Source organism: Diorhabda sublineata, chromosome 1, assembly GCF_026230105.1.
Source record: "Diorhabda sublineata isolate icDioSubl1.1 chromosome 1, icDioSubl1.1, whole genome shotgun sequence".
In the NCBI taxonomy this organism is placed as follows: Eukaryota; Metazoa; Arthropoda; class Insecta; order Coleoptera; family Chrysomelidae; genus Diorhabda; species Diorhabda sublineata.
This window is the reverse complement of record NC_079474.1, coordinates 35,110,160-35,136,684: the sequence shown is the minus strand read 5'-3', so window position 1 is coordinate 35,136,684 and position 26,525 is coordinate 35,110,160. Positions and strand designations below refer to the sequence as shown.

The 26,525-nt window shown below is 29.7% G+C and overlaps 1 protein-coding gene and 1 long non-coding RNA gene across 30 annotated transcripts in view; one reads left to right on the top strand and one right to left on the bottom strand.

The window, feature by feature from the left end:
- LOC130449791 (modifier of mdg4-like) overlaps window positions 1-26,525 on the bottom strand; it is a 79,134-nt gene that overhangs the window by 2,396 nt on the left and 50,213 nt on the right. Inside the window, exons 5-6 of one of the 29 annotated variants that reach the window (XM_056788175.1) lie at window positions 5,417-5,579; window positions 4,671-4,713 (exon numbers count right to left, since the gene is read on the bottom strand). The exons of 5 other annotated variants lie outside the window; for them this stretch is intronic. In XM_056788175.1, the coding sequence (XP_056644153.1) occupies window positions 4,686-4,713; window positions 5,417-5,579 (191 nt within the window). In that variant the 3' untranslated portion in view covers window positions 4,671-4,685. Of the gene's footprint in view, window positions 1-451; window positions 808-1,075; window positions 1,428-1,838; window positions 2,230-4,402; window positions 4,714-5,313; window positions 5,580-5,663; window positions 6,038-7,164; window positions 7,811-7,907; window positions 8,786-15,416; window positions 15,723-16,030; window positions 17,367-17,504; window positions 19,065-19,273; window positions 20,010-20,234; window positions 20,534-20,768; window positions 21,128-21,612; window positions 21,922-22,239; window positions 22,777-23,422; window positions 23,731-23,818; window positions 26,366-26,525 lie in introns of those variants that run through there. 23 more of the 29 variants (XM_056787808.1, XM_056788154.1, XM_056788132.1 and 20 more) reach the window with 23 other exon arrangements.
- Window positions 4,708-20,448, top strand: LOC130450024 (uncharacterized). The gene is made up of 3 exons (XR_008910532.1): window positions 4,708-4,832; window positions 18,822-18,922; window positions 20,381-20,448. It is a non-coding gene; the product is annotated as an uncharacterized LOC130450024 (long non-coding RNA).

The window sequence follows — 26,525 nt, the reverse complement described above, 5'->3', positions numbered from 1 at the left end:
ACAATAATATTCATATTAGAGATTAAATAAGAAACACTTTTCGTACCTATCCGGTATAGAATCATAATAAAACACATTAGTTTAGCGTTTTCGACTTTTAAACTCCATTTTCCTGGTTCACAAATGTCAGAAATCAATACTTCCGGTTTTAATATCATTTTAATTACTTCCGGTTTGTAATTTTTAACTGAATTTATAAATTACACGTAATGTTTTATTAATTTACTACCATTTCGTATACTTCTTAAATTCAGTTCAAAATGTCCACTCGGATGTCAATTAAATAATATTAAAACCGGAAATATTATCTGGTAGTTCGATAAGTGGATATCGAAAATGCTAAATTAACGTGTTTTATTACGATCTTAAATCGGGGTGGTGTGAAATTATAGACGATTTACCATACACCGTATAAATACATAAATCTCTCATCACGTCAACGAAAAATAAATTTTCAGCAACAAAAATATATAATTTATTGCGTAATTAATAATTTAACAACTCATTTTCAAACAAATATATCGATTTACTTTGTATCCTCCCCTCGTATATATCATTTGATACTTCGTATTACGTTTACCACGCTGGGAATTAATTTCTCCTTGATATCCGAAGGGGGGGCGTGATTATGCGTGTTTATTACCTCCAATGTTCTACCAAATGTCAATAAACTAGCTTTGCAATTGGTTTTGTTTACGTGTCTACAGCGCCATCTAGTACTTTTCGGATTACGACTATGAACGGTGAAAAGATAGTCTCCAAATACTATTTTGGGATACTTCAAGCCTTGGGTGAAGTAGATTACATCTAAAATTGGGTTGTTGTTGAACTGTTTTTCTTTACTTTGATTTAATTTTTATTATCAATATAAATAAATAAATATATATATATATATATATATATATATATATATATATATATATATATATATATATATATATATATATATATATATATATATATATAATGTTTTATTCACAAATTTAAGATCGTAACTGATCATCCACTTGCTCCATGCGCAGAACCAAATTTATATAAATCCATTAATCAAGCAACACATGAACAAAAACACATGTCAACAAAAACAGAATGTATAATATTCGTATACATTGAAATAAATTACGTAACTGATACAATCGAATGTATAAACTATTATTTTTATATTTATTTTCAAGTTTGACGTATAATTTGTACTTTTTGTGGTATTAATTTCGTCTCGTCGATATTAGTTATGACAGATTCGTGATTGTGAGAATGTATGACTTTAACGGTTTTTCCGTACGTATATATTATAGATTTACAACGACTTCTTCTGTAATTTCCGCACGTCCATCTCGTTTTGTTTTTATTTTGTAATTGTATGTTATATTCGTTAAAATCTACGATTATTTTCGGATGTTTATATCCTCTACTGATGTATATTATTTCTAAAACAAAACAAACCGTTACGAAATTATGTTTTATTTTAATCACGCCAGATTACGTCATGCATTACCTACTATATATAAAAGAACTTTCGCCGGGTAACTAGGCAACTCAACCGTCAATTTTTTATTATTATAACTTTGGATATCTGGATTTATTGTTTATAATCACACCAAGCACAATTAATTATTATAACTAATTGAATAATAGGAAAAAAAAAATAAATAAAACGAATCGTATTAATAATAGTTTTATTAAACTATTATTAGTATGTTCGTTTAAATCAAATTAAATTTCGCGGGTATTTCCAGCTGTTTTACACGTATTGTTTTACTTAGTGGGATGTGGTTGACGCATTTTTACCATACGTTGTAGAAAATATATGTTATAAAGATTTATTAAATAAAAACTCATTTTCTTTTAATGATTTTATGGTTTGGTTGATGGAATAAATATTATTTAAAAGAGTATTTCGTGTGTCATAACATTACTAATATTATGATAAATATTTTTATTCTAGTTTGAATGGCCAAGTGAATTGAATGGGTTCGTCTGGCCTAATTATGGTAACATTCTGTGAGATGAGTTGCATTCCTTTTGTGTCCTTGACAGTTGCTTGATGATTGTGATAGTTTATGATTTTAACGGTTTTTCCGTATGTGTATATCGTGCCGTTGCATCTGCTTTTTTTGTAATTTGAACACGTCCATCTTGTTTTGTCTTTTTTCTTCATTTGCATTTTATATTCGTATGAATCTACGATTATTTTGGGGTGTTTGTAGCCTTTTCCAATGTAGATTATACCTGAAATTTAAGGTTAGGTTATTTATATTGGAAATGTGATTTTTCCAAATGGAAAATCATGACAGTTTGTAAATTATTTTACTGTGAAGCTGAAGAAGTACGTGGTTGGGCGGGTATACTAAAAAGTATAATCAGTATTGATGTGAAAAATGGATATTTTTTTGGAATGTTAATTCAGAAATTCTAAGCAAAAAAATTAGAAAAAAATATTTATTTTATCAATACGACAAAAATTTCAGAATTTCCGAGATTTTCGTGCTTTTTGTTTTTTGTTGTAGTTTTTAAGATTTTTTTCGAATATTTTCGGGTTATTTTTTCGAATTTTTTCAATTTTTTTTATTAATCGTCGATTTTTTATAATTTTTTGATTTATTATAGTTTTTTGTTTCAATTTTTCATAATTTTTCATATTTTTTCATATTTAATTCATATTATGATATTTTGTATTTCCCACATTTTTCCGACTATTTTTGAAAAATTTCTTCAAATACACATTTTTCCGAATTTTTCGTTTTTATTTCAATTATTTGTTAACAATTTTCTTCAAATTTGTTTTTCCGATTTATTTCGATTTCTTCTATTTTCATTATTTTTGATTTTTTAATGAAATTCTTATATTTATTTTGAATTAGAAATACTTCTTATTTTCTTTTTTTTTTCAAATTTCTGTGAAATTTCTTAAATTTTGGTTTTTTCTTTGAACCCTTTTAATTTTTCAATTTTTGAAATATTTCTGTTTTTTCAGAATTTTTTCCAATTTTCGCAGTTTTCATCGGGTTTTTTTCTCTTTTTTTAGTAGTTCTCACGATTTTTTATATTTATTTTTATTTATGAGAATTTTTCCCATAAACTTTTCTGATTTTCCAGAATCTCCATGGATTTTTTCGGATCTGCTAATTTTTCCAAATTTTTGTCGAATTTTTTGTCTATTTCAAATTTCCATAATTTTCCCAATTTTTTTGTATTTATTTTGAATTGTAAATACATTTTCTTGATAATCTCGGTCACTTTTCTACTTTTTTTTATTTATATTGTGAATTATAGAATTTCCAGATTTTCCTGAAATTTCATTGAAATTTTTTATATTTTATCGTTTTTTTTTTCAGAATTTTTTCCAATTTTCGTAGTTTTTAGATTTCCATCGGGTTTTTTTTCTCTTTTTTTAGTAGTTCTCACGATTTTTTTATTTATTTTTATTTATGAGAATTTTTCCCATAAACTTTTCTGATTTTCCAGAATCTCCATGGATTTTTTCGGATCTGCTAATTTTTCCAAATTTTTGTCGAATTTTTTGTCTATTTCAAATTTCCATAATTTTCCCAATTTTTTTGTATTTATTTTGAATTGTAAATACATTTTCTTGATAATCTCGGTCACTTTTCTACTTTTTTTTATTTATATTGTGAATTATAGAATTTCCAGATTTTCCTGAAATTTCATTGAAATTTTTTATATTTTATCGTTTTTTTTTCCGAATTTTTCCGAGTTTATTTTGAATTTTTCTCAATTTCCAGCAATTTTTAATTTTTTTCCATTTTTTATAATAAATACTCCCAATTTTTTCCACTTTTCAAATACGTTAGAATTTTATTTCGAATTTTACAGGTTAATTCAAAATTTTCAAATTTTTCAATCTGCATTGGAATTTTAGTAAAAAAATGTTTTCATCTCCCGCACGTACTTTCTGAATTAACTATGTCATACTTTAAATGAAAATAATGTATAAACAATAATTTTTTATAAACAATTTTATTAATCAAATAAATAGTCAACCTCAACCAGGTATCTGTACATTATATGCAACTGAAGGTGGTATATTCCCCTTCGACGCCTTCACCACGTAAACGTACTGTGACTGCAAATGGGGTTTTGGAAATTCATCTGGAGAGTGATTATGATCGTTATAAATATAAACCGTATTACGTCCATCGTTCGTAGTATAAAGAAAAGCTAAACATCTATTACTTCTATGTTTTTTACACCTCCATCTGGATCTATTTAACTGCCTCAAAGCTATGTGGTAACCGTGGCCGTTTAGTATCAATTTCGGGTGTTTTTGAGCTTTCGTTAAATATATTATAGCTGAAATTGAAACAGGTTATTTTTAAATTGGAAATCCCATCTCTATATTTACAGTAACAACAGGTTATAACGTAAATTAAAATATACCGTGTTACAGGTAACGATTTAATAATTGAAGACGGTTACATTTTCAAATTCTATTAATAAATTTACGTTTCAATATGAATTTTTGCGATACCATATTTTCGCAATTTACAATTGAAGGTCTATGGTTGTGGTTACTATGTAGATAGACGATATTTCCGGTGGTGTATAGAATCGCTCTACACTTTAGTTTAGTATGCAATCTACAACGCCATCTAGTTTTATTCGGTTCAAAGTAATGAATCTGATATTCGTAATTATCCATTATTAATCTTGGGTGTTTTAATGCTTTACCAAAGTAAACGGTAACCTGTTTCCCTGTAAATAAACAAAAATTAGCAAAATTTGATTACATGTATGTAGTTACAAAATATTACAAACGTTAAGTAAATAATTCAATCCATTATTATTTCGGAAATGACGTTACAGCTCACAGGGTAAGTAAAAACATATTAAAGTAATAGTTAATCATTTTGAGTTTTAATTATTAATTAGTTATAAATATTTGACGTTGTTTGTTTAAAAGCGGTCTCCTTTTAATTTTACTATAAACTATGGTTACTTTTTGAGACAATAAATTTTTAATATCTATTTCTTCCCGTAAATGATTGTGTTCGTTGAAAATATACACAGTGTTGCCGGTTGTATGAAGAAAGTTAGTACATTTAAGACTGGTATGTCGTCTACAACGCCATCGAGTTTTAAGCGAATCCTTCCAGTGCATTGTGTAACAATAATTGTTAAGCAAAAGTTTGGGATATTTTTGACCTTTAGTAAAATAAACTGTTCCTAAAAATTAATCTTATCTATAAAATTAAAAGGTACAATGATAATTGATGAAATATCGAATATGAATATGTAACGAGCGAAAATGCGTTGTTGTCGGAGTTATTATTTGTATGATAATGATAATACAAGGAATTTTTAATATTTATTTTTATATACGATTTGTACATTTTGCGGTATAAGATTTTCATATTGGACTGTATCTGCAGAATGATTGTGATTACCATGAACGTACACGGTTTTTCCCTTTGTATATAAAACAGCCGAACACTTGTTCCCTCTACCATGTTTCTTACAACGCCATCTAGTTTTATCTATATCCTGTATATGCATATGATACTCGTGATCATTCAGAATGATTTTCGGGTATTTTTGAGCCTTCCCAAAGTAAATGGTACCTAAAAACATTATTTTCGTTGACAACAATCACACTGAGGACGTATATGAAGATCGAAACAGCCACGATATAGGGAAGAAAATAATTTAACTAAATAGTTTTTATTTAAGTTAATAATTACATTCTAGAAATTTTAATTCATATTTCTCATCGATTCTCCATGTACATCAAATCATCTCAATATTGATTTTGTCGTTAATCTATTTTTGATCGCCCTATGTATAACGGTGACGTTTTGGGAACTTAAATTCGCCATATTCATCGTTTCGCAAGAATGATTGTGTTCGTTGTGAATATAAACAGTGTTGCCGGTTGTATATAAGAACGTGATGCATCTTAGAGTATTATGTCGTCTACAACGCCATCTTGTTTTATTTCGATCTTTCCAATGCATGGTATAACAATAGTTGTTCAGAATAAGCATAGGATGTTTCTGTCCTTTTATAAAGTATACGGTACCTAAAAATTATTTTATTATAAATAATAATACTTTTTTGAGATTAAATACCATTTATAAATAAACTTTGAGTATAACGACGTTTTATGAACTTTAGGTACAAGCCGACAACGTCGCGATTTACTATCTAGCCACACAGCTGATAAATAAAAAAGAAGAAGCAAAAAAGTTTGACTTTAGAAGGAAACTTCTTACTGAAGTTTTTTCATATTTTTTTATGAAGGTATTTGAAAATAATAAATGGTCAATATTTAATAGAATAATTAATTTTGAATAGAAAACTATTAGAAACCATTCATTAGTAGGATTAAGAGTGAAAGTTGGTTTCTCACATATAGTCCAGTCACTAACTATAAAAATAAATTGTTGTAATTTTTTCGAACATAGATTTGTATGAAAATTAATTTTTAAGCTATCTAGACCATTAAAAAATCATTTTTAATACAATTTGAACATCTAAAAGACTTGTAATTTTTATTTTTTTGTCCTTTCATACAAAAACTAAGATTGCTTATTGATAATTATTTTGTTCCAATACTAATGGAAAACATATGCTTGTTTGAAAAATGACTCGAGCCAAAATAATTAGGATATTGAGCTGAAATTTAAGAGAAGTCTTTTTAAAGATTAAATGCATATTGAAAAAAATCATGACGTTAATTGGGGTCACGGTATTAGGCATACGAGGTTTCAACAATATTCATTTTCAAAATAAATCAATTTTTAAACAAAAGGTTTTTATCCATCCATTTTGTAAGCTCTTTAAAAAACTTTTACAAATTTTTTTGAAAAATTTTCCATCTATAGACTCAATTATAGATATGCACAGAACATTTTTACTTAAAAATGACTCGTTCTTCGATTTCTTACATTAGTTTTTTCTTATTAATTTCCACCCCTGAAACGGGATGAAAAATACACATCGGCACAATATAACTTTTAAACCTAAAGTATTTACTACTACCATGACAAATTTCATGATATCGGATATTATGGGAAATAATTCTTAACCATTAGTGACTGGACTATAAATTCGATACGAAGTCGGTTACTAAGGTCAACGACCGGATTCTTTGGAAGCGTAGCACTGATTGGAAATGTGAGGTTAAGTATAATCAAATATAAAACAGAAATTTTAAAAGTTTATTTTATCACATTTAGAATACAAATTGTCGTTTCCCGTTATTGTTGCCTTATTATATTGATATTAATTTGTCTTTTATTCGTATAATCCAATGGTTCTCGTTCGTGACTGTGTATATTTTGATGTACGACAACTTTTCTACCGCTTGTCATTAAACTAGCTTTGCATTTGAATTTCGAATAATGTTTGCATCTCCATCTAGTTTTTTGAGATTCTTTATAATGAAGTAGATATTCAAAACCGTCTAATATTATTGTTGGATTTTTACGAGATTGTCCGAAATATATAGTACCTGAAAATTGTTTAATCAATTTTTTTTAAATAACAATTTCATTAGGTTGAAATGAAACACAACATAAAAAATATTGTCAGTAATTATTATCCAATATTACAATTTTAACTGCTTGTGGCATAATTAAAGAACTTTGTTTAACTTTATGTGGCTCGTGATTATGGCGGTTTTTTATTTCCACTTGATATCCTGAAGTATACAGTGTGGCGCTGCATTTACTTGAGGTTTGATTTTTACATCGCCATCTTGTTCGTGTAGCTTCTTTAATATGGAAATTATACTCGTAATTATTGAGAATTAAACGGGGGTGTTTTCTTCCTGGACAGAAATACACGATACCTAAAAATTAATCATCAATACAAAAATAAATTTATCGTTTTTAGGAAAACTCTGTATATAAATTAAGGTAATAGAAACGAAAGGAAGAACAAAATCATTTGATAAAAAAAAATTTAATAAACGAATCTTATACAAAAAAAATAATTTTTATTCATTAAACAAATTTATATAAGTTGAGACACCCTGTATTAATTTATTTCTTATCAATAGTAATGAAATTACTAAAAGGTATTTACGTTGGTAACTGTGACGTTTGTAATAACAATTGCTGCCAAAATATAAACATTAAAATAAATCAAACTAAATTCTATATAGTTAACAAATGAAAAACAAAACGTGGCAACAACGTACAATATCATGGGAAACGATTATTGTCTTAGAATCTTCACAAATTTCGGTACGCCGATTTTATTTAAACTATCGATTTTATTTTTAGGATGATTGTGTAATCGTTTCATAATGACCGTATTGCCGTAACTATATATTGTAGCGGTACATTTTGTTTTAGATCCGTTCGTACATCTCCATCGAGTTTTAGTTTCTTCTTTTTTATGTACGTTGTATTCGAAACCATCGACTATTATTCTCGGATACTTTCTACCCGGTAAAACGAAGATCAAATCTACAAAAATCGATTATCAAACATGCTCTGAATCATAGAAATAAATGATATTTATAAAAATAGGGATATAGATATTTTATTCGAGTATTAATGGTTCTGTATGTTTCTAATAATCGATACAAATTGTTTTAATTGATTGTTTAAATCTTTTCCTGACATCGATGGCGCGTGGTTGTGTTCGTGATTGATTCGAACTACTCTTCCGTATGTCAGTAACGTAGATTTACATTTCGTTTTGAAGTAACAACTGCATCGCCATCTTGTTCTATCTTCGTGTTTTAGGTATACGGAGTATTCGTTATCGTCTACCACTAATTTGGGGTGTTTTGTTCCTGGGATTATATAAACTATGCCTAAAAACAATTTTCAACTGAAATTCTAAAGAAATTATTTACTATATCATTTAAAATTAATATTATCATTTCAAGAATATCAAATATAGAGATTACAGTGTTGCCAAATCTAAATTACAGAAAATTCGTGAAAAAGTACTGCGGTGTTGCCGAACTGTATCTCTGAATAAATCTGATCTATTTTCACCTAAATAAGAAACATTGATTTTTTTATAAAACTATTTCGGTGTTGCCAAATTAGGATTTTGAAATACTGAATAACTGCTTTAATGAAACATATGAAGATAGCAGTTTCGCCAAATTTCCGTAAAGCAATTAAAAAACTATCTTTTTCCCTAAACTGGGGAAATTCGTTCGATTTCCCCAAAATAGGAAAATTTGATATTTTCGTGAAAATACTGCTCTAGAGACATGTGTCGAGTTTGTAGTGTTGCCAAAGTTTCGCTAAAAATTGAAAAATCTGACAATTGCAATGTTGCCAAACTAAATTCTAACAAAAACTGAATATTTGGAAAATTGTTTCAGAAAAACAGTGTTGCCCAACCAAATTGAAATTTCCCCAATGTCGTGACAATATAATGATATCATTAATAAACAAAAGTTTTGTGGTGTTGCCGAATTGGGCTTCCTGAATTTGGTTGAATCGTTAAAGTTAATTTTTTCAGTATAGATTCAATCCGGAGTTGCCAAACGTATTTTTCCAAAACCTGGGGTAACTTCGTATATACTATAGGCGAATAGAGAAAAGTATAGCGATGTTGCCAATCGTGCAATCCACTAAAAATAGTGGAAACTTCCATTTTATAATTACTTAAAAATAAACTTTTCATTTTTAACATGTTGGGCGTACCGCTAAAAATTTGTTAAAGATGGGCCTCCATATCTAGTCCGACCCTGTTTGATTCAATTTCTTTTCATGACACAATATCACTAACATTGTCTTAAATACAAATTTGGCAAAAAAATAAATAGAAAATGAAAATTTTGAGTATATTTTGGTTACAATTCAGACTAGATTTAGTGTTAAATATATAATACTGATGAATCATTGTTAATGACAAATAAGAATAGTTGTTTATGTCATCCTAACCAGCACGCAAATATTTAAAGCTATTTATTTTATATTTTCGTTTTTGATCTAATAATTTCGACAGTTTGTATAAATTTATTATTCATTTTAGTTCCTTTCAATAACGGTATATGATTATGTTGATTATTAACTTTTACGTACTAGAGATGGTACGAAATACCTGTCACAGGTATCTTGGAACAGGTATCGACTAGGAACAACTTGTAACAGGTACGGATCGTACTCGTACTCGATTACTAGCGTAGACGGGTATATATTTGAAAACGCGTGCGTACGACGTTAACGTAGTCGATCCGCTCCGGACCCGGCGGTAAGAACGGTGGGGCTCGGATAAGTTCGTGTCAGGGTACGCTGAAATATGGGAGATATCGGAATGGAATGGAATCGAACAGTTATACGGACATCTGGGAATTTCTTATCTTATAATATTCTTCGTAACAAATAAAAATATATTCTTAAAAAAATAATTATTTAAAACAATAAAACTCTTCTTTGGAAATAAAAGGAACTGAATGATTGCGGGAATGCCTTTGAAGAATAATTTCATAATTACTTCATGAACTTACTATTCATATTCAAAAACAACATTTGTTGTAGTTTTTTCGCACTTAAACGAGTACGTTTTTCATGCAGTAAATTTCCAGCTTTGGAAAATAGTCTTTCACATGGCAACATTTTTGCCTCACCAGCTTACTCAAATTAGGGTACATATAGCTACAGTCTTTCCACCACTGCATGGGATTCTTATTCCTTTCCAAGAGATCATCCTCCATATATCTTTGTAACTCCATTAGAGCCCTTGAAGTTGAATTTTTTTTCATGCTACCATGACCACTCGCTATCTTGTCAAGTGAAGAACAAATAGAAAATTCAGCAATGACATTTTCTTCATTCGTTTTCGGTTTTTTTGAAGCAGGTTCGTCGGACGAATTGATTTCATTATTTGATTCCGCGGAATCAATTTTATTTTTTTTTTCCGTAGAATCTATTATTTCTACTAAAGCGCTAATAACATTTTTACGAACCCTTTCCACGGCATCTGCATTTTTAAAACCAAATGTTTTGAACCTTGGATCCAAAAATGTACAAATAGCCATTGTATTGCTGTATTCCATATTGCCCAATCGTTCTCGAAGTCCAGTTTCACATTTTTTCAAAACAAAACTTCGATATCTCTGACAAGTCTGGAATACGTGACAATTCATTGCACACATCTAGTGAACCGTTGGTAATTACTATAACTAAAGACATATAGTTTTCTCCGCTTACAGAACGAGTAGCGTTTTCAGAATTTTGCATATATCTTTCATTATACCCCATTCTGCCATTGAGGTTGTTGGTAAATTTGCATCAAGTAGAGCAATTGTTGAACGCAGTGGAACTTCCAAATCTATAAATCTCTCGAACATATAAAATGTGGAGTTCCATCTGGTGACCACATCTTGAAGTATTTTTTTTTTTTTGGAACTTGAATTCCAGAATTTTTTTGGATTTCATTCAATTTAGCAGTAGCCTTGGAACCTCGTTTGAAATGACTCACTATAGTTCTAGGTTTATCCGAAATAGGTTTTATTGTGGGTAATTTGAGAGCATCTTGAACAACGAGATTCAAAGTGTGAGCATAACAACCTAAAAATTTCCATCCGGTGCTGTTAATGGCCCCTTTAACATTAGATGCATTATCCGATACAGCTAGTACAGGGTGCGGCAGCATAACTTCCTTTTTTCAAAAGTTAATAAAACTTATTGTATGAATCAGAAAATTTTTATTCGTTTTTTATAATACAGGCACATACATAAAGTTTTGTTTTACTGAGTTTTGAAGATCAAATCAGTTAGGTGACGTCCCCCATTCTCCATACACTGAGTAAACCGATTTCTGGCGTTTGTCATGACTCTTGCCAGCATAGCAGGCGTTTATGTTGGCAATTTCTTCCTGGATGTTCGTCTTCAAATCTTGTAGGGTCCTTGGACGGTTCACATACACACGGGATTTCAAAAAACCCCATAGGAAATAATCACAAGGGGTCAAATCGGGAGAGCGGGCTGGCCACTCCAAATCGCCCCTAATTAAGATAAGGCGCTCTGGGAAGTGTTCCCTCAAAACAGCCATCGATGTTCTTGAAGTGTGTGCCGTTGCTCCGTCTTGTTGGAACCAAGTGTCCCCTAAGTCCAACTCATCTAGCCGTGGGAAAAAAATTCCTGTAACATGTTTACATACCGGTGCGAATTCACTGTCACTGTGACTTCATTTTCCTCAAAGAACCAGGGACCAATAATTCCACGTGAGTAAATTGCACACCACACTGTGACTTTAGGTGAATGCAAAGGCCGTTGATGCAATTGTCGAGGATTGGTATCAGCCCAGTAGCGCATGTTTTGTTTGTTTACGGATCCACACAAATGAAAATGGGCTTCATCACTAAAAAAAACAATAGCGTCCTCAGGAACGACTTCCAGAAAAACCTCACACGCGTTCCTCCGAGAATTGAAGTCACGTTCAGAAAGTTCCTGCACAATTGCCATCTTGTATGGATGAAAATGAAGATCATCATGAAGTATTCTCCTCACAGAACGATCGGAAAGTCCAAGGGCAGACGCATGTTTGCGCGCAGAACGCCGTGGTGATCGCAACACTGAAGTTCTAACTAACTCAATGTTCTCCGGTGATCTAATGGGCCGAGGGACTCCAGTTCTTCGTCTTGTCACACTTGCAGTTTGTCTGAACGTAGTGACCCACGTAACAATTGATTTCCGGTCCGGGACAGGGGCCAAGGGGGCTAAATTAAAGCGATTCCGAAAGGCGCGCTGGGTTGCGATCACAGAACATCCGCTCGAAAAGTAAACCTCAACGGCAAACGCACGCTCCTCACTGTTCCAACGCATGATGGCGACTGAACTGTGCCGGGACAAAACTTTATAGTCCCCCCTCTCGAACGAGACCACTAGCACTCCGTTACGACATCTACCGACTAAATGGCGAACTTTTTAAAAAAGGAAGTTATGCTGCCGCACCCTGTATATGTATGCATTTCGATGCATCTTTCCATTTTATAAATAAATAAATATGTTATGGGTATATAACATGTTTATTTATTTATTTATTTATTTAAAATAATAATTTGTATACGTTTGAAGAATTTTTGGTCCTAAAAAGGACCGATTATTTATCTTAAAATAAAAAAAAATACATATATTTATTTTTTTGTAAAGAAATCAGCTATGCTAGATTGCTTCATGCTGACGATTTTTTCCTTTGAAGCAAATCGAGTGATTCGACAAAATATCGTCGTCTTACCTAGAATCTGAAGATTAGAATTTTTCAATTTTTTTCAACACTAACAGTTCGAATTTTTTAATACATATGTACATACATAATTTATACAAGAAAAATATTCGAATTTTTCAATTATTCGAACATAAAAAATTCGAACTTTTCAATTATTTAAACGCCAAAAATTCGAATTTTTCGGTAATTTTAACACAGAAAATACGAATGTTTTTGATAATTCGAACTTCAAAAGTTCGAATTATCGAGGTTTTTTTACATGTGTTAGTATAGGAATGTCAAGGGACCGACGCAAAAGTTCGAATTAACGAGGAATTCGAATTATCGGTGTTCGAATTATCGGAGTTCGACTGTATTTGGATTATCAGCCGTACAGAATAGTCGATAAGATAAGGGTTTCAGACTTTTCGTGAAAGCTTTGAATTCAAGTTATGAATTACCTACCAGACAACTAATATCAAAAACAATGATTCCGAATTTGTATGAAAAGTGTCAAATTAGTTTGAGTGAAATACTAAAAAAAAAAATAGATCCCTTTGTTTGTCTGACTACTGATTGTTGGACATCATTGAATAATGACAGTTTTATGGCTATAACTGTGCATTTTATAGATGAAAAGTTTGAGATACATTCGGCACTTTCGAAATGTGCAGTTTTTTATGAGAGTCATACTATCGAAAACTTAACCAGAGAACTTATCGAAGTTACGAGACATTGGGGATTAGAAAAAAAAGTTATATGTATGTATGTAAATGTGCACAACTCCGATAATTCGAACACCTCGATAAATCGAACTTTTGCTACGGTCCCTTGCAGTTCGAATTATTGGAGTTCGACTGTAAAACAATTTGACAAATTCATTATCAATCTTTCTTTTTACGGGTACGGTAAGTTTCCTCGGTATGTAATTGTCAATTTTATTATTTTGCCGTGTTTGTTCTATTTTTCTTCGTGTAATTGTTTCCATACAAGAAGAGGAATTCGGAATATTATTCGATATTCCAATACCATAAATATGCAATATATAACTTACTGGTAGCAGCGTTCGTTTTGTAGAAGTTATTCCGGTATTTTCATGATCTGTATCCAGTACTTTATTTTCCGTCTCATCTGAATTGACATTGCTAATAGTGTTAGAAGATACAGGAATTTTTACGGTAGGATGTTTTCTTTGAAAATGCTTCCTCAAATTTGAAACGGATGATTTACACGAAAGTTTTTGTTTGCATAAATCACAAATTGCAATCTGTTTCACGTTTTGAACTACCGAGAAAAAATTCCACACAACACTTGACTTCCTATTCTGGACATTCATTTCTCGAATGATAACAACAATCACCTACTACTGATATAACTTGATGATAGCTTCAACGTTCAACGGCTTCAAAACATAAATGCAAAACTAATGAGACTTCGCCACCGTTGGACGTGAACCAAATCGGGAATCCACCTATAAACGATGATTATCGAAATACGCGCGGGAGTATTTCATATTTCATAATCTACAGACTCCTGGCAACTTCTCGTACGCATGGTACGGCGGCGCGCTGTTCCAACAAAGAGTATTTTTGTGGTTTCGAGTCCGAAAAGTACGATACGAAACGAGTCAGGCGGGAGCGAATCGTTCTTGGAACAGGTATCTGTCACAGGTATGACTTAGTAACTGGAACGGAACGTACCTGTTACTAGAAAATACTGGTTTTTAACATCTCTATACCGTACGTCACCAAAGTGGATTTACATTTTGTTTTGTAATAGGCGGCGCAGCGCCATCTAGTTTTATTTCTGTTCTTCACGTACACCAAAAAGTATTTTCGGATTTCTTAATCCTGGCACCACGTAGATTATACCTATAGGAAGAAATAACGATATAGAAGAAGAATGACACTACTACTATCCATATTTACGTTTATAATTAGTCTGAAATGAGTGTTTTAACTTAAAAAACAGAGAACTATTGTATTTGTCACGGATTGAAACTAAAAATAATAAAACTTACACACAGATGGCGTTATTGGCTTTATAATGCTTTTTATAAAATGTTAATTAAAAACTAATTTGAGTAATTCATAAAACACGATTATTTTTAACAAAATGGAGGTAATAGTTCAACACAATTTCGAGTATTTTTTACTAGAAAGTTGAAAAATAAATTTTTGCTGCCATCTACTGTACCAAATCGTAAATATTAGCTAACATAAAACAGTCAAATTTTCGTTAACAGACACGTAATTTGAATAAAACAATTTAAATATATGTATGATGAAATATAATTTATATATTTTCTTGTATTTAATATAAATTTTGTTTATTTTTACAATATACGAAATTAACGAATTGTTTGACGGCATTTTTTAACGAAGGAAAAGTGGGTTGATGATTATGAGCTGATTTTATCCAAACGTTTTTACCGAACGTGATAATTCTTGACGTGCATGATATTTTTCTGTATTGAGAACACCTCCAGATAGTTCTTCCTTCCATTTTTCGATTGATGACGTAATGATCATTATTAACTATTATTTTAGGATTCTTTTTTCCGGGTATTACATATATAACTGAAAAAAAATATTTTGAAAATGAAATTAAACCGTCATTAGTTATTACCTATGATACAGAGGGCAGTGATTACGCACTGATTTTTTGATGCGTAGGAATTTTGAACGTCTCTTCCGTTAATTGCTAATGGATGGCTATCAAGCTTTAGTTATTGATACGAGGGATATTGAAAAGTAATAATCAGATAAAATTTTCATTTTAAATTTATTATTTTGATTAATATGTGAAGATATTAAATGAAAAAAAAAACATTGCTATATAAAAAAATACGGGATTTAGTTTTAAAATGTAAAAAATATACCAGGTGTCTCAATAAATAGTATATTTGAAAAATCATTTATTATGTAATTATTAAAATATTTCACACATTTTAATCACTACCGTTTTATTCTTAATGATAGTCCGCAGTATGAAGTACCACGCTGTTGCCAAACTAAGTCTTCTTCTAAACTAGGCAATTTCAACATATATTTATAAACATAGGAAAAGTTGAGGTTTTAGTATAAGTAAAAGTATTGCAGTGTTGCCGAATGATATTTAACAAATTTGAATAATTTCTTTAATGAATTATATAAAAATTGCAATAACGCCAACAATAAATTTAGTTATAACTGCGTTGTTGCCAAACTAAGTTTCACGGTAGATTGGGGAAATTATATATTTTGGTATAAGCAAACATATTGCAATGTTGCCAAGCTCAGTTTTTCGTTAAACTGGGGAAATCTATTCATATATAGAAATTTGGGGGAATTTTATATTTTGGTATGACGAACATATTGCAATGTTGCCAAGTTCAGTTTTTCTCTAAAATGACGAAATTAAATTCATATACATATATATTGGAAAATTTTATATTTTGGTTTAATCAAAAATATTGTGATGTTTCCACGGAGGTACGGGGATTTGAACTTTTGGTAAAAATAAAATTATTGAAATGTTGCCAAATTTAGTTTTCCCCTAAATTAGGGAAATTTTATTTATATACACAAATACGGAGAAACTTATATTTCGGTATAAGCAGCGATATCGCGATGTTGCCAAACCCAAAGTGGGGAAATCCATTTGCAATGGTGCCAAATTAAACTGAAGAATTGATGCTTCAGAAACAAATAAAGCAGTATCATCAAAGAGATAAGTACTGCAGTGTTGCCGATATAATTATTTCCCTAGACTAGGAAAATTCGAATTATTTTCTCAAATAATGGAAATTTAATCATTAAGTCTTACGACGTTGCCGAACGAAGTTTTTCCTAAAACTGGGGAAATTTCAATAACTGCTTTAGAAGATTATATAGCGGAGTTGCCGAGTCTTGGATCGTGGTGAATGATATATTTGAGTTTTTTTTTTGTATAATAATTAATTATTTCAATTTTTGACTATTTAATCACAACCCTTCTATTCCTGAGTATGGTTACTATTTGTGGTAACAAGTTTTGTTTGGATGGTTTCGTGGGGGTGTGATTGTGGAACTGATTAACTTTCACCATTTTACCATAGGACACTAGAGAAGCTCTACATTTGCTTTTGAAATACTGCGTACACCTCCAACGTGTCCTCGCCCCCTGTTTCGTATTTATAGTAAATTCGTTTTCGTCTAATATTATTTTCGGGTTCTTAGTACCCGCTCCAATATAAATAGTACCTAAAAAAAGTAGGTGTGTACAAAATTATCAAAAAACTAACAATCAATCGATATTAAGCCCGAAATTTCATCACAGTGTTGCCACTAATTCCGAAAAATAAACTAAACCGACGTAATTTTAAATAAATCTAAACCGTGTTTAATATTATAATTTGTTTAATCACATTATTTTTATCTATTTTTCTGCATTAAGATAACATTTTGAGAACTGAGTCCTCTATAGTCCTGCTGTTTAGGAAGATGATTGTGTTTACTATCGTCAATCCTTACGGTACTACCTTGAGAAATTACTAAAGCCGAACATTTAGTTTTGTACGAAACACATTTCCAATAGGTCCTGTCGTATTTTTTAGTATGCAGTTTATATTCGTAATCATTAACGAGAATCTTCGGATTTGTTCTACCCGCTATGAAGTAAATTATTCCTAAAATAATAAAACTATTAACAATATGAAACATTACTCTACTTCCTCCCACAGTATTGCAACAAGTACAAATTGTATACACGTAGACAGTCAGAAAATATGACTGTCGACATTGTTGCCAATAAATTCAATATTGCGACATATATAATAAATTTTATTCAGTTTTATAACGATTAAATTTTGAATTTAAATCCGATTTGCATATATATTCGTAATCATTAACGAGAATCTTCGGATTTGTTCTACCCGCTATGAAGTAAATTATTCCTAAAATAATAAAACTATTAACAATATGAAACATTACTCTACTTCCCCCCATAGTATTGTAACCAGTACAAATTGAATACACGTGGACGGTCAGAAAATATGACTGTCGACATTGTTGCCAATAAATTCAATATTGCGACATATATAATAAATTTTATTCAGTTTTATAACGATTAAATTTTGAATTTAAATCCGATTTGAATATATATTCGTAATCAATATCGAGCATACTCGAATTTGTTCTACCCTCTATGAAGTGAATTATTCATAAAATAATAAAACTATTAACAATATGAAACATTATTCTACTTCCTCCCACAGTATTGCAACAAGTACAAATTGTATACACGTAGACAGTCAGAAAATATGACTGTCGACATTGTTGCCAATAAATTCAATATTGCGACATATATAATAAATTTTATTCAGTTTTATAACGATTAAATTTTGAATTTAATATCCGATTTGAATATATATTCGTAATCAATATCGAGCATACTCGAATTTGTTCTACCCTCTATGAAGTGAATTATTCATAAAATAATAAAACTATTAACAATATGAAACATTATTCTACTTCCTCCCACAGTATTGCAACAAGTACAAATTGTATACACGTAGACAGTCAGAAAATATGACTGTCGACATTGTTGCCAATAAATTCAATATTTCGATATATACAATAAATTTTATTCAGTTTTATAACGATTAGTTTTTGTGTTTATATTCGTTTTAAATATATATTTGGAATCATTTTTTGAAGCATATATAACGGAAACAAGTTGATAACTGAGTCCATCGCAGTTAATGACAGAAGGAGGATGATTGTGTTCTCCGGTGATTCTAGCTACTGCTCCTTGTGTCGTAAGTCTACATTTACAATTATTTTTTAGTTCTAATATGCATTTCCAATACGTCCTGTCCAATTTAATCGAATTAATTTTGTAAACGTGATTATTTAATATTACTTTTGGATTGATGCGAGCCTTGGAAAAATATATGTAAGCTAAAAAACCATTTCATTTTTATATATAATCCAAACAAATTCATCGATTAATTAATTGTATAAAAAGTAAATTTTTAAAATAAAAATTAATGGAAGCGTGGAAAATATAATAATTACACTTGACAACATTGTAAACATCATATTAGCGCGAAGTAGTTCGAACGTCTGTATTATGTGTTTATAGAAAGTGAGGTTAGTAAACAACAAAGTGATAATAAAAGTTTTATTTATCGTTATATATCTTTATATAGATCGTTTTTATTGTACTATAATTCAAGGTAAATATTATTAAATAATAATATAATTGTTCCAAGTATTATTTAATCATCAACAAATTTATAAATAAGTATCTGAAAATTTTCATATTTTTATCGTTTAACCTCATTTGTTTACCTGAATTCTACCAACATCACTGGTATATTCATCTTAATATTTTCCCAATCCATTTGTAATTTTTTTTGTAATAATTTTAAAATCATTAATTTAAATCAAAAATTTTATTGGCACAATATGTAAATACGTGAATATTAGTGACGTTGCCAGATTTATTATCGAAGTTATAATTATAAAAACTATCAACGTAAAATGAGAGTTACAGATTAACTCATACTTTTTTATTAAATTTTCTGATGAAAAACCAATTTGTTCTAGAAAAAAAAATTAGTTATTGAAAATAAGTTCTGCGTAATCTTTCAACTCTGTCGTATTTAATAAATACTTGTTGCGATTTGAGACCTTCGCAATTTTCGTTTGACGGTAGGTGATTATGTACACCGTTAATCCTGACTAAAGTCCCTTTGGTTGTTATCCTACATTTACATTGGGTTTTACTATACGAGACGCATTTCCAATAAGTCCGATCGGTCAATTTGTTGTCGAGTTTATATACGTAGTTATTTAAAATTATTTTCGGGTTAATTCTCGCTACAGCGAAATATATCAAACCTAAAAAAAATCACTATCATTTGACGGTTTATTAAAATTTCAAAACTTATTTTTCGCGGCTATTTGGACGATCCTACAACACTGTAAAATATCGGCGAGGTAAATGTTCTATGACGTGTTACGGCATCTGCGAGGAACGCCTTCTACACTGTTGTCACGTTGTAAATTTCTATCTAAGCCTACTAGCTTCCGAATTTTTTATATATTTGATAAAAAAAAAAGGAAAATGTTTAACAAATTTTATCGTCTCATATTTCTCAACCTACAATAATATTTTTCAATTGAAACTATCTGACTGGGTAAACCGATGGGGGTGGAACAATTAGGAGGGTGGTTGTGTCCAATGTGACTAACTTTAACTTTTTTTCCAGAAGTTCTCAGTTTGGCGGGACATTTGGTTTTGTAATATGAAACGCATTTCCAAGACGACGAATCCGGTGTTATTTTGCTAATGAATTCGTATCTGTAATTGTTCAATATAATTTTCGCGTTCCCTTTGGCGGTTGGTTCAAAATATATGATAGCTGAAAAAAGGGGAATATTAGAAACGCTGGATGTGATAAAAATATATATATATGTATATATATATATATATATATATATATATATATATATATATATATATATATATATACAGAATATTTTTTTAGTTATTTTGTATATTATAATACTAGGAAAATAAATTTGATCTGACAACATTGCTTTAGTATCCTACTGCGAATTAATGGCCGATTATTCATACAGTGATATTATTGAATGTTTTTTTTGAGGTTACGTTTATATTTTAATCATTTAATGTGTAATTATAAGATTATAATTATTTTTAGAAGTTTGAAAAAGTAAATGTATAAAAATATCGAATTATCTTCTTTTAATTAAGACATTTTGAAAAGGCATGTTGGTTAAATCTTCACAAATAGCATTCGGAGCATGATTGTGGTCATCTGATGATACGGTGACTGTATTTCCGGTTGTGGATATTTTTCCTTTACATTTCGTGTAGATATAAGAACGGCACAACCAAAATGTTTTATTCTGAAGTCGTTTGTTTACTCGATATACATTCTTGTCGAATATCAATAGAGGAAGTTTGTTTTTCTTACAAAAATATATCCGGCCTAAAATTATAAACATTTTTATTTTTCGTAAACACAAGTGACATTTGACGGCAACGTCATCTATGTTTTAAACTACAGAATTCAAAAGAATTTACATTTCTTATTTTTTTCAAATGTGTAGTACATGATGTAAATAAAAAAAATTTTTATTTATATTTGTATTTATACAAGATAAAAGCTTAGGAACTATTTATCGCAGTCACTTATGAATATAACGCAATAAATAGAATTCAATGACATTTGAAGGTTACGCCATCTTTTCATTAATCCAATTTATGTTATTTCCTTTATATATATATATATATATATATATATATATATATATATATATATTAAATTTCTTCTTCTTTTTCAATACTTGGATTTTCAAATATTATATAAATATTTTATAATATATGAAAATATGGAAATCAATGACATTTGAAGGTTACGCCATCTATTTGAACAATACCTAAAATAAATTATTTATTCTTGAAATAAGTCAATTTTCTTCTTCTTTACAATTATATTACTCTGCCATAGATAAATGTACAATTATTTAAAGATTATATTGAAATTTTGGAAAGGTAATACACTTAAATCAGCGTTTAGGCAATTAGGAGTGTGATTGTGCGACCCTCTGGTGATGGCCGTTTTTTGCGTTGTCGTTATTCTGGCTTTGCATCCAATTTTTCTATATTCCGTACATAACCAAACAGTTTTACCAGCTAAAATACTATTGACAGCGTACGCGTTTCTGTCAACAATTATACGAGGGGAAGATTTAAATCTCGATTTTTGAAAATATATTTTACCTGAAACGATATTAGTATTATTATATATCGGAAAATCTACGAGGCGTGAACAAAAATATGAGTAATAAAATATACGACTTCTGATAATAAAAAAGCCTTAACGAGAGAAGCCTTCCACTTATCGATTTATAAGAAATGCTTCCAGGTATGTATTCAACCCCTTTTATTTGCTTTTATCACAATAATTTAACGTATTTTTTCATCATTCCTCATACCGTACAAGCATCTATATTTCATTTTTAATAGAAAAAAAATCGATTGTATATTGAATGACAGCTGACAGTTCGTCTATCGAAAAAAATTAAAATATTAAAATAATCTAACATATTTTTTTATTACACCTCGTACAAGCATTTATATTTCATCTGTTATAGAGAAAAAAATCGATTGTACATTGAATGACAGTTGACAATTATCTATGGAAGAAAACGCATTCTAGGAATAAAAAAATCCTTTGGAACTGACAGTTTACTGTTTGTCTATGAATAATGGTGTATTCTTTCATTTAATAAATTATATATAATTCAAAATAAAACTTTTATTTGGTACATAAAACAATTTATATTAAATGAAATCATACTGAATAATATTTTCTTTTGTTTCCATATTCCACGGAAACGATTTTCGATTCTAATATTTTGAAATTTTCTTGTAAACAATTCGGTTTGTGATTGTGATAACCTCTAATCGACAATTTTCCCGCAGTAGTTGTTGCCGTGCATAAACAATGCGTTTTCCTATAAGAGTTACACCTCCATATACTGTAATTCATCGACGATTTATTTCTGCTAAACGTATTGTTATCATATATCAATTTCGGCGCGTAATTCCTGCCACATTTATAATAAACTTTACCTAAAATACGAAATTAAATAACTATAGCTCACATACATCATAAAAAATAATCAACACTGTTATTGATACAGTGAATAATTCATATTACTAGAGAACAATTAGTTCAGCGAAAACTGGCAACGTTGTTTAGCTAGCCAACTACGATGTTACAATAGCTGTGTTAGTTCCAAACGAGATTCAAAATGGTTAACGATCGATCGTTTTTATATGGAAAAATATTTAAACATCAGATTTGTAGTTCCACCATTAGGGAGCGTATTTTGATTTTTATAACCTTAATGTCCAGTAATACAAAATACATAAATTCCAAACAATTTATTATGAAACATGAATACTAGAGGGCGTGGTTTCATAGATTTTAAATATGGTGATATCTCTTGACGAATTTAAATAGACGATTCAAGGTTACATATAAGATTCGTAAATACTTTATAAGGTCACTAGATTAGGTGATAAAATCATTTTGATTTATAGGAGATTCAATGATAAAGTTTTAAAATCGATATTATATTGTTGATGAAATAAAATATTTATTAAAGTCTTTGTATATTGACTTACGAATTTCATTTCATGTCTATTGGGTTTTCACGTGTTTTGAATGTATATCAGGACTCGGTAATATGATAGGAAAATATGAAAAAAAAACTTTTTAATAAATACAAATCAACTTTTTTATTATCAAAATTTAATTGTGCCTTATTATAGTAACCATTTGAGATAACATATTTGTATATCTATCTCTTCTTCTTTTCGGTTCGTGATTGTGTCGTCCGCTAACGTAAGCCATCCGTCCCGTGGTTTCTATTCTATTTTTACATCGTTTTTCTTTATCGATGACGTAATATTGAGAACATAACCAAACTGTTTTATTTTTTAATTTTCTGTATAAACGATAATCGAAATCGTCCAGCATTATTTTTGGATTTTTAATCCCGACATCAAAATAAATCATTCCTGAAATGACATTACGGTGATTCATATTTTAATTTAACAATAAAACAAATAATTGTTATAGTACGATTCACATAATGGAAATAAAAGATTTTTATTATTGTAGAAGTTTATTATATAATAATAAATAAAATAGTTATAAAATAGCTTAAATTTATTGATCTTATATAAACATTCCATTTTAAAACTATAAATACAATTCGTTACGACCTTGACACGTAATGACATATTGTAGTTACCATTAACATGAATAGATGACGCTAGTAGATTTAAATTTATGAAATTAACTATTATTTGATTAGATTTTTACATAAACAGTGTTTTAAACATATACAATATCAAAAAAAAATAAAAAAATAACAAGCTTTTTATTAAATTACTTTTAAAAAATAATAAAATGTATCGCTATAACACTATGAACAACGTTTAATAGATGGCGCTACGTGAACTAAATGGAAAGGTATCCAATATCATTATACATATTCAAAATTTTTATTGAAATATTTGTTAATATTCTGATTAAAATGATTAACACTGATACTTTTTAACGAATCGCGGATCACAATCATGTCTTATGAGTGTTACAGCTTGAGAAAACATATTTTTATATCTTTCTTGTTTGTTTCTAGAAAATTCGTGAGTGTGTTGACCGTATACATTGACGATTCTTCCGCTGGTAATCAGTTTAACTTTACACCTGACGGTTCTTTTATTAAAATAATGGTTACACATCCAAGTGGTTTGATTTATTTCTTTTTTGTATATAAGAAATTCGTGATTGTCTAATATTATTTTCGGATTTTTAGTTCCAACGTCAAAATATATTAAACCTGGAATTTAAGGTTAGTTTTTAGATACAGGGTAGGCTCCGCTGATTTATAGGTTGTGAGACAAATAAATTATATACGATATTCGTTTTGATATTTTTGATCAGGGTCGGACTAGATACATAAAAAATTAAATATGGAAAACAATGAAATTAACGATTACAGAATTATTTTATATGCTAACAACAAAGAACATTTTTTTCAATATTTAATTTAACTGAACTATCATGAGTTCTTGTATTTAACAATTTTCAATTATAAATAACTTATAATAACACATTATATTAACAATAACTTGTACACCTCTATTAAAACTTTTTCGTGTTCTTTGTTGGCTATATAAAAAAGAAGAATTCCGATTCTTCTTTTTTACATTGTAAATAGCTTTTGTAATTTTTTTTATAAATAATATCAATCAAAATAAAGCAAATTTTGTTAACATTTATTATTGCGAACTCAATTTCTCTCTAATTATTGTTACGTGTTGGGATAGCATACTTTTGTATCTATCTTTTTTAATGGCGTCCGGTTCGTGGTTGTGTACGTCAGAACTGACAGTGACTATTCTTCCGGTGGTCACTAAAGTGGATTTACATCGATTTTCTTTACACCTGAAATATCGGCAACATTTCCAAACTGTTTTGTTCAATTCCTTTCTGTAAATGAGATAATTGTGATGGTCTAAAACTATCTTTGGATTCTTTGTTGCTACGTCAAAATATATCACACCTAAAATTAAATTGATTTAAAAATTACCGAGAAATATATTCAGTGAAATGACATTTTGACAACCCCAGAACGGGTTTAAAAAGTAAATACGAGGGTAAGTAAAAAATTACTCACATAACTTTTATGCTACATCACTGTATTTTCTACTACGAGGGTTGTTTAAAATGTTTTCGATTTTATTGTTGAATCACCGGACTTCCTATTAAGAGGGTTTTCCAAAATATTTTCGATTATATTATTGAGCTGTTATTTATCGTATACAGTTTTATGACAAAGAAATAACTGTACTTTCTACTACGAGGGTTGTTTAAAATGTTTTCGAATTTATTGTTGAATCACCGGACTTCCTACTACGAGGGTTATCCAAACTGATTGTTTCTTTGGTATTTGTGATTGTAGTTTAGTCCCAGTGAGACGCGAGAACGTGTTGCGGTTCATAATTTTTGGTCAGTGACATCTTGTTGTGAAGTTCTTATAAGAATTGTTTTCGTTCTCGCGAATTTAGACTTTCAAGTTTTAAAATGGGCGAAACACAGAAAGAGCGTCGAATCTATGGTCAAAAATAAGCTCAAGCTTCATCTTGGAACATTTTCGTGAATAACGCTTCAAGGTAAGACCGGATTAGTGAGTATGGCGACATTTTGGGATCTATTTCAAAAAGTTAGGTTAGGTTAGGTTAGGTTATTTGAAACACACCATAAGAATCGTGAATAACGCTGCAAATAACTAGAATAAAAATAAAACCACCATCGTTTTGTGCAAATAATAACTTGTTTAAAATTTATAAATCGATATTTACGCCTCTCGCCCCGTATCTCTTATTATGGTCACTATTTGAGACAAGGTATTTTTGAAATTATCTTTTTTCGGCGGAAGATGATTATGTGCCTCTTTATTCACGTTAACCATTTTACCAGTTGTAATTAGAGCGGATTTGCATCTTTCGTTTTTGTCTTCTTTCGAACCGAAATAAGAACGACATTTCCATAGAGTTCTCATGGATTCTTTACGATAAATTCTGTACTCGAAATTATCCAAAATTATTTTAGGATACTTCGTACCGACGTCGAAGTAAATAACACCTAAAAAATTTCAGTTCTAAGCAAAATATTCATAAATATTTATACAAACCTCTTCACCTAAATCTACTAATCAAAATTTGCACGTTGGAAGCTCAGCCCTGAGGATGTTCACTTATTTATCTATTATCTCGATTGTTTACTTTCGGAAAAGCTCATGTTA